This window comes from Triticum aestivum, chromosome 4A (assembly GCF_018294505.1).
Source record: "Triticum aestivum cultivar Chinese Spring chromosome 4A, IWGSC CS RefSeq v2.1, whole genome shotgun sequence".
Lineage (NCBI taxonomy): Eukaryota > Viridiplantae > Streptophyta > Magnoliopsida > Poales > Poaceae > Triticum > Triticum aestivum.
Window position 1 is genome coordinate 696,281,552 of NC_057803.1, and position 9,721 is coordinate 696,291,272.

The 9,721-nt window shown below is 52.0% G+C and overlaps 1 protein-coding gene across 1 annotated transcript; it reads right to left on the minus strand.

Annotated features, from left to right (window-relative positions):
* Positions 1–8,372: 8,372 nt before the first annotated feature.
* On the minus strand, positions 8,373–9,134 carry LOC123088208 (histone H3.3). Its single transcript, XM_044510400.1, has 2 exons — positions 8,977–9,134; positions 8,373–8,877 (listed from the first exon to the last, which is right to left on the minus strand). The coding sequence occupies exons 1-2, from the start codon at positions 9,046–9,048 to the stop codon at positions 8,539–8,541; spliced, it is 411 nt and encodes a 136-aa protein (XP_044366335.1). The 5' UTR covers positions 9,049–9,134; the 3' UTR covers positions 8,373–8,538.
* Between the last annotated feature and the right edge of the window lie 587 nt (positions 9,135–9,721).

Genomic DNA, 9,721 nt, shown 5'->3' on the forward strand with positions numbered 1-9,721 from the left:
AATCATGCATACGCAATGATATCTTTTTCTCTCTCCTTTTATACCAAAGGTTGCAATCTGTATGACTACCAGTACCCTTCAATCTTAAACCAGCCACACCTAATACACCGAGTGTTTCTGAATCAACACAAATAAGATGCACTCTAGTATTTTATGATGAAATTTTTCAAAAAAAATGTGTAAAAAGGAATACTGCCCTACTCGATGCCATCCTATTATATATTTTTATATAAATCCATTACATGCATCAGCTAACTCAATGATTTTATTTTACTGTGTTCTTATCAAGCACCGTGTTATGTTATTCACAACAACAAAAAGAAGCACCGTGTTATGTTGTTCAGAGATTTGCACCAGAACTCGTTTGTGTGCTTCATATCATCACACTAGCTCTACAAAAGCATCACGTAGCTACTAGCACCTGCATGCATGGCCTCACCGGCGTGAACCCTTTCCTTGTCGCGCTCACGCCGCAGTCGTACACATGGGGTCTCTATCATAATAGTACATGTGTGGCCGGGATGCAAGTGTGCCTGCACTGCTGTGCCAACTCGTGTACGTGAGCCGTCCATGTTTATTTGCCAGCAAATACGGGCACTGTGCAACGACCACAAGTGAAAATACGGTAACTGCATACCCGCTCGGCGCTGATCACGACGAGTACCGAGGGATGTGATAACGGCCTTCAGGTAGCTCGGCCCCAAAGCGCATTTTGGAACATTAGGCACCTTATTCCCTTTAGAGACGCAACAACTTGGATGGCGTGGCATTTTGCAAAAAATCCTTTACTAAAATACTCCCTCAACTCACGTGATAGATTTGATCTCTCAATTTTGAAACCGAACAACTTTCACCCCAACTACTGAAACCGGGCAAGCTTCGTCATATAGGTCTTGGTTTTGACCAGGTAACGTTGTTGACTTAGCGCGGTTTTGACGGGTCCATGCCGTGGCAATAGTCTCTCTCCTAGTCATCACGTCTCTTCTTCCTTCTCATCCAAACCTTGGTTGACATTTTATCCAACACCTGGCTCGCGCCTGCCACATTTCCGGACAGTGCCATCGAGGACCGGGCAGCAGCATCGGCGGCAGCGGCCGGTGAGACCGTGAGAGAAGTGCAACAACGAGCGGACAAAGGCGAGCAGCCGAGCGGTCGAGGTTCCGTCAGGGGCGAAGCACCGCGCACCCCATGCCTCCGACGCCCCGCTCGTACCCCGAGCTCCTGCTCCGCCAACGTGCGTGTGTGCTGCTACACGTCGTCGTGCTCACCATGTGACCTCTCCACAAGCCGTGGCGGCGCCACCGGCACCATAGCCGGCGCGGAGGGAAACCTTGGGAGGCGTCCTTGTCCCTCTCATCGTGCTCGTGCTCGGGGCGCGACGCAACCAACCCGAGTTGATGTCGTCCTCGTGCTCGGCACCATGAGCACGTAAAGCTCCCGCTCACTGAGCGTGCCGTCGCCATCGTGGTCGCCATCGAATGAGACGATCCGCTCGGGCCTGAACGATGTGTCGCAGTCGTCGCTACCCGCCTCGCTCGCGCTCGGCCTGAACGAAGGAGGGGCACTGTGGCTTGTTTGTTTGCTCCAATGGAGAGGCGCCCGTGCCCGCATGCATGCACGGAATGCTGTTGCCATTGCTACGGCAGCGAAATCCTGCCTTTGCCTTGGCCGCCGACCCGTGAGGAGAAAGTGAGTAAATAGCATAAAACTACTATTTTACAGATTAGGGTTCCAAAAAACTATCGATTTTTAATTTTTTGCTGATAACTAACAAGCCAAGGGGTTGGCTGTTTCAAAAACTCTATTCACAGAGTGTTTTAAAATTGATCGCGATTATGACAGTTGGGACCCGCATGTAAGAGAACCGTTTGTTTGACTGTTACCTTACATGTATGGCCCACATGTCAGTATCTGTAGGTTTTAAAAAAAGCAATCGGGTCCCTATAGTTTTTTTTAAAAGCAATCGGGTCCTTGCTCGCGCCTCGAGAGGAGCGCGCCCGCCGCCGTGTCTGCCGGCCAGCAGCCGCCGTGACGAGCGCGCCGGCCAGAAGCCCTGGCGCCACTGCGGAAATCTCTCCCGTCGCCCGTCGCCCGTCGAATATGCGCTGCCGCGGAGCTCCCCTCCAGCGTGTGTGGCGGCCGCGGCTTCCTCCTACCGGCGAGCTGCCCCTGCAGCCGCCGTGAGCTCCCCCGCCGCACGAACTCTCTCACTCTCCCTCTTTCCTGGGCGCGGCGACCCGTGATCCTGGCCATGGCGCAAGGATGGCGGCAGCCCTTGCCGACGCGGACCGTCGAGTCCCTTCCCCTGGCCATGGCGCGCAGTTGGTGGAGGCCGCCGCCGCGCCCTCCCCCCCTCGCCTGTGTGCGCCGACAACCACGCCCTGCCTCGCCTGCGCCGGCAGCCACCATGAGCTCCGACGAGCACCTCCCACCCACGACCACGGTGAGGCTGGGGAGGGGAGGGATGAAGAAGAAAGAGAAGAGGGAAAGAGAAGAGGAAGACGAAACTGACATGTGGGCCCCACATGTCAGTTAACGGTCAACACACGGTCAAATAGACGGAATGTTTAGGTGCGGGCCCGACCTGTCATAAACATGTTTAATTTTTAAACAACAGTCATTTGGGTTTTTTTTTAAACAGCCGACCCCCGAGTTAGTAGTTATCAGCGAAAAATAAAAAATTGGTAGTTTTTTGGAACCCTTGGCTGTAAACTAGTAGTTTTATGCTATTTACTCGGAGAAAGTGGAATTTTCCCAAAAAAAACCTGACCGTGATTTCAAAGCAATTATGAAGCACATCCGGTTGTTCTCCACGTGCAATCAATTGGCAAACGTTAAGCTTGTGATTATTTTTCTTGCTTGCCTCCGTCACAATCTTGTCCAACGTTTATACATGTCATAGGATGACACACACAAATACTCCCTGCTTGAAGATTCTTTTTGCTTTGTCCCCTGACAAATGAATACGAAGAAATTATATTCTTTTAGCAAGCAACATAGTCTCGATTTTGTTATGCACACTGCACATATCATGCGTTGGTTGATACTATTTCATCTTAATCCGTTTACACATAAAAAATAGTCTATTGAAATTGTGATCTTGGGCCAACTTAATTTTTTGTGCAGTTCAGTCAACATGCATGAAGATGCGGTACCTGATGTCGATGCGGAGTGGAGAAACGACTTGAGTAGGGCTAGTGACCGGCAATCATGTGGCTCGCACCAAAGACCAAAGCGCGCGTTGGTCCTGCACTTGGTTCAAACTTCGGCGGATGTGCTTTGCTGTCCCTTCCATGGCGTGCACTCGCGGCAGAACCCTTCCACTTCCATGGTAGACAGCGTCTCTGCATGCAGCCCGGCCTACCGCACCGGTCAGAACCAAAACCAGCAATGGAGCCATCGAGGAAAGCTCGCTGCTAGCACACACGAACATGCATGATATATCACCTTTTTCTTCTTGACGAAACCAAGACGAGAGCGCCATTATTGCCCCGCCCGGGCGCGCGCGCACACACACACATGGGCGGTGGCTACTTGTGCAGGGCTCCGGATCGAACGTACGCCTACTGGCCAGATATGAACAGGGGATGCGCCGTGTCGCCGTCGCACGATCGCACACCGGCGGTCAGGCGCTTGGGCTGCTTCGCCTTCCGCGAGCCGCGTGTGCTTCTCTGGTCGCTTCTCGGGTTTTCTCTCGCCGGGCCGGAGATGGCGGTGGGGGAGGGGAGTCCGTTTCCTGCTGGGGCGCGTCCTGTGATGCCGCATGCATGTTTGTGCTTGTGCGTGCGTGTGACACTGTCGATCAGCTTGTGTGCCGCCTCGGCGTGTTCCGCTTGGCATTTGATCCACGCGAGAAAATTACGCGGAAAAGTCTCCCTTCAGTTGAAGCGACCGTCCGATCATCCTTTGATCGTGCGGCGCGCGGCAACCTCCCAACATACTACACACGGTGCTTGCCATGTGGGATGTGGTGCAAAGAAGGGTGCGAGGCCCAACGACAGATATGGGACGAGTTTGTAATCTAGGTTTTTGTTCGGTTCTCCTCTAATTAAGCAACCAGCCAAATCTCTTCTTCTCGACCAATGAAAATGACTAATCTGTTGGCTCGTTTGAAAAAACAATGAATTAATTCCAGTACTATCGTAAGAAAAACTTGGTGTCCCTTGCAAAAAAAAAAAAGCTTGGTGTATGCCCAGTTTGTAGATTAGAACATCTACAACCGAGCGCCCCAAGCTAATCAAGTGGATGGCCTGGTTAGTGTTCAGTCACAAAATCGTGACCCGGCCGGTCTCCCCAAACCGGCCGCGGACGTCCGGGCTGATCGGCATCACTAAATCCCAGTCCAAATATGGCGTGGGCATGGGGAGACCCGGACACGCCCGGTCACGTCCGCCACATCAGATCAGCCCACCCTGGCCCATGCGGACCCCACAAATATCCTCACTCCGGGGGAACCATAGAACGCAGTCAAAGCTCACTCCACTCCACTCTTCGTCTCCTTCTCTCCCATCCCTCCCCTTCGGATCCATGTCGAGCTCGGGCATCAGCTCATCATTCGACGGCGGATCCTACAACAACATTGACTACGAGTCGTTGCTACGTGAGGCGGAGGCGGACGACGTGGAGGAGCTCATCGTCCACATCCCGTTGCATCAGTCATGGCTGGACCATGGCGGAAGCAGAAGCTCTGACTCCACGCCATCCTTGTCGCTCAGCAACGCAGTGCGGACAATGACGTCTGCCCATCGCGTTCGCACAACTTCGGCGCTCCTCCTGATGTACACCCCCCCCCCCCCCCCGCGCGCAGCCGCCCTTCTCTACCCGCTCTGGATAGGCCAGGGAGAATGTCGTGGCGGCAGATGCGATGTCCTCATGTCGGTCCCATGTGTGTGCTCTGGTCGATCTGGAGGACTAGCTCCTCGTGTCGGTCTTCGCTACTTGCTTAGCACGACGGCTCCACCGCAAAAACACCAAAGCACCCGGCTCGCCATCGAGCAGTTGTAGCGTGAGGCGTAGGTAGATGCGGCGTCCAGGGCCAAGGCCGCCGACTGGCGAAGCAGCAGGCGTGCGCGGTCTTGATAATGGTCGGCTTCATCTCGTCCTCCGACGGCTCCGACGATGACGATGCTTGCGTCACCGATGCCTACATGAAGGGCTACAGTTGCACCGGTAACCGCAAGAGCAAGGAACCGACACAGAAATGGTGATGTCCAGACACCTCTCTGTCGCCGTTTAAATTTCTAGTTAATCTAGTTTTTATATATGTTGCCCGTGATGAACTAGCATTGTTGGATCAATGACTGCTTATATGCTTGTATGTTTTTTTTATAACTGTGTTCATCTATTTTAAAAAAAATTGCGAGTGAAATTTGTATTACTCAACGACCAAGAACATTACAATCAGTTGCTGCTAGTTCTACCACAACAGAGGGACCAGATCCTAGCCAAGTCATTGTTCTTCCCTCTATGTGTGCAAAATTTGCCAAGCTATCACTGACCTTATTAACATGGCGGCTAACATGAGTAATACAACATTCACGAGGTGACATGAGATATCTAATCTCCTTAACTAAGGAAGCATAAATCGACCTATCTTGTTCTCGTCCTTTGATCATCTTGACTGCCACTAGTGAGTCCATCTCAATGATGACCGGAAGGTCGCTTCTCTGGGTCGCTAGGAATAAGCCTTCCATGCACGCGCCTAGCTCTGCCTTGAGAGCTTCTCGGCACGAGAAGAAGGTCCTGCAAAGCAGAAAATATAATGGTTCCCTGAGAATCACGCAGGACCATGCCATCTCCTACGTTCTCCGCAATAGGATCCATCCGAGTTAAGTTTCACCCAACCATCAGGAGGGGCGCCCAAGAGGCCGAGGGTTCCACCCAAGGAAGGTCCGAGGTGGTATACAAGGAATATAGTTTCTGCCACATGATATGTCTATTTTCTACCCTAGGCTCCCCATAAACAAAGGTCACCCTCCACTGAGGTGCATCCGCCTGCATACGAACTGCAATATCAATATAACTCTCGTCCCTATCCAAGATATCCACCAGACAATTTTCATGCCAATATAGTGCAAGGTCACCACTGAGTCCATTGCTATCAACACATTCAAAGCCCTTCAGGCCTAGGCGACCTCTCAACCTCTTCATCCTTTCTTCCTTCTGGCTAGTTTCACACAAGAAGACCAACATGGGGGAATGCGACTGAACAAGCGTCGCTAACTCACGAACTATACGGGAATTCCCCCCTCCCCGGCAGTTCCAACTCATTAGATTCATTGATCTCGGCGGCGCTCCACCAGGGAGGCCGCCACAGACGTTCCATTCTTTTGATTATTCTGCTGTACAACTGATGTATTGCCATTGCCCGTCTTAGACCTCTTGGGGTCCTGTTTCAGCGGCGGACTGGGTGGAACAGACCCTTTCCCCGTCAAGGTTAGAGCAGCTGGAGGGGCAACTTGTGCAACTAGCTCCTTAGCATCTACCCCCCTCTTCCTATTTGAATCAATGACATCTGCATTTACACCTTTACCAATACGTTTGTCCAAGTCCATATCAGCAGCCGTACTAGCATTCACCAGGGGATCAGTAGCCTTATCATCCTGGTTTTGGCCACCTCCCCTAGCTCCTCCCCTCATGCTCCAGGAAGCCCTCAGTTTTTAAAGATTAATGGAGCCGGAGCATGAACACCATCCCCATGCTCCATATATAGGTGCCCAATTATACCACAAACGGCACACTAATCCGGAAGACGTTCATATTTTACCCTGAAAATCTTCCTCTTTTGCTTCTTGACACTAGATACATGATTCTTCGGTGGCAATCTAACATCCAGGGGTAACCCTAGCTCTATAAAAATTCCCAGCATAATCACCCGGGTCATCATAATCCTCACATACCTCACCAACTTTCCCTGCCAATGGCTTTACCAGGGGTCCGTATCCATCCGGCAGGTTGTGGATCTGAATCCAAATCTTGAAGGAGTTGAGGTCAATAAAAGATGGTTTTGTGAAACCATCATATACAGCGAGAACCACCGGCTGTCCCCTGAAGGACCACGGCCCTCCCTCCATCACTTTAGTCCAATCTCCCAAACATGAGAATTGCATTGTGTACAGATTATCCCCCAATGATCTGAATTTGACAGTTTGCGCAAGATCCCATGTGTTCCTCATGTTCTTATAGAACCAGAAATCACCATACTCTTTTGAGGTATGCACCTTGCCAATCGCGAGCCATCGAGGGCCAGCGTCCAGATCCGGCATCGCATCCTCGAAGATCAAATCATCGAACCCATTTTCCTCTATCCCAATTTCAGCCATCAAAGTCTCCAGCTCATTTTCCTCCGGCGATCGTGACGACGACGGAGCCGGCATCTTCAACCCTAGGACAGCCCCGGGGGGGTGCCCGGCCTCCAAAACCCTAGCCCTCAGTCCCACCAAGGCCGGGAAGCGACGCAAGGTCGCCCCGCGATCGGCCCAATCGAAGAGGGGAGGGGAGCGATGATGATGTGGATCTCAACGGCGGCGCAGTCGCCGAGAGGAGGGAGCCCTAACGAGAGGGGAACGTTATGGTGGTGGCCTCACCAGTCCACCATCATACTGTGTTCATCTATTTTCATGTGATTATCGACATAGATAGTTTCTCATGTTGCATGGATAACATGGTTTTTGTGGGGTTGAAGTTGAGGTAGATAGATTCTCATGTAGCATCGATAACAAGGCTGACCGGTCACTATTCTCGGACACCTCTGGAAATGTACAAGGGCTGGATTTGATTTGCCATATCAAGTTGTAGATGCTCTTATTAACAGTAAAACAAGCCAATTCCTTTTGCTTTTCAAACGTGTTTTGCCGCTTTCTTACTGGACGAAGCAAAATTTCCTTCCTAGTTCCTAGCACAAGCGTTCCTGGTCGAAACACGCGTTGCCCCAAAATTGGTCAGCCAAGGCAAACAAGAAAAAAAAAGGCTTTTGAACTGTGCAATCTGGAGTCGACGAGAATCCCGTCGGCCACACGGCACACCCGGAGACATCAAACCAAACCGGGACCCACTGCCATCGCAAAGTACTCCTATCAATCAAATTGACAAAAAGGGATCGCAAACATTTGCAGTTTCGAATGATCAAAGAACAACCACGTCAAATGTGGTAAGCAATTCAAACGATCCAAAAAAATAATCAAATGTTACATGTTCACAATTACTCGGAACCTACATTTCAGCCCTTTCGGCGCAATTAAATGTGGTAAGCAAATAGGTTTGGTTTGCGCCGAAAGGACAAGGAAATGGGCAGACGAGTCTTTGCAGCAAATTAAGTAAGCAGATGAGATATGTTTGCAACATTGCAAACCAAACGAATGGGCAGACGCATCTTTGCAGCTACGGTAACCAATCACGTGTTCTTTTTTTACAGCGAATCAAAAGTTGCCTTTCACTCACTACGAGCTTACAGAATCTAATCTAAAAGGACAAGGAAATCAACTACTAGTACTAGCGCGCGAGGAACGGCAGGCGGTGGCGGTTGCGCGCTGGCCTGGCCTAGGCGCGCTCCCCGCGGATGCGGCGGGCGAGCTGGATGTCCTTGGGCATGATGGTGACGCGCTTGGCGTGGATGGCGCACAGGTTGGTGTCCTCGAACAGCCCCACCAGGTACGCCTCGGCCGCCTCCTGGAGGGCCAGCACGGCGTGGGACTGGAAGCGGAGGTCCGTCTTGAAGTCCTGCGCGATCTCCCTCACCAGGCGCTGGAACGGCAGCTTGCGGATCAGCAGCTCCGTGCTCTTCTGGTACTTGCGGATCTCCCGGAGCGCCACGGTACCGGGCCTGTAGCGGTGGGGCTTCTTCACTCCGCCGGTCGTCGGCGCCGACTTCCTCGCCGCCTGATGAGCACACAACGGCGATTCAAACCCAAAACGTCAGCACGCAAATCTCGAATCAACAAGGATGAATGAACAGATCGAAATCGAAACGAGACGCACCTTGGTGGCGAGCTGTTTGCGGGGGGCCTTGCCACCGGTGGACTTGCGGGCGGTCTGCTTCGTACGGGCCATGGCCTCCTCGGCGACTTCCAAAAGAGGCTTCCTTCCAAAACTGGAAGGCGACGAAGTGGGTCGTTGGAGCAGGATAAAGCGGGGCGGGGGCTTTATAGGTGGGGGTGGGCCGAGGCGGTTTCTTGTCACAGCACTGCCGTTTGGGAAAAGGAATCAATCGGATTGCGCGCAGATCCGACGGCTGCAGTCCGCGTGGAGGAAGCACGCGATCCGCGTGCTCGGCGCTGAATGGTGGCGAGGCGGGGCGGATCGGTGACGTGGCTCTCTGAGTCGGGCCGTGGTGGCCGTGCGTCCGTTCCATCATTATTATATGCGCGCGTGCCCCGGCCGATTGGCCGTCTCGGAAGTCACGACAGTCCGTTTGAGCTTTGGCCTTTTTATTTTTTGAGGGGAGCTTTGGCTTTTTTATAGCAGTGCCACTATGCACACGAGAGTGCGTGCGTGCGTGCACCATTTTTGGACGACAATGCAATCAAAGCCGCCCATGCATTGCAACTTGAGATCAACGCTGGGTGTGGCATCGTGCACAGAGTGTCATGTTGTGGACGGCTTATCCCATCTCGATTGTAACCTTCTGATTTTGAAATACAACTCCCGTATTACGTACTCGGAAAGATCAAAATAAATAGAACAGTTTCGTTTCTTCTTTGAGCAACCATTTGACGTTTGTTCA

Excerpts from the sequence above, each read along its gene's own strand:
- LOC123088208 (XM_044510400.1), bottom strand. The coding sequence starts at position 9,048 with ATGGCCCGTACGAAGCAGACCGCCCGCAAGTCCACCGGTGGCAAGGCC. Across the intron at positions 8,878-8,976 it reads GCAAACAGCTCGCCACCAAG|GCGGCGAGGAAGTCGGCGCC; the intron begins GTGCGTCTCGTT and ends TGTGCTCATCAG.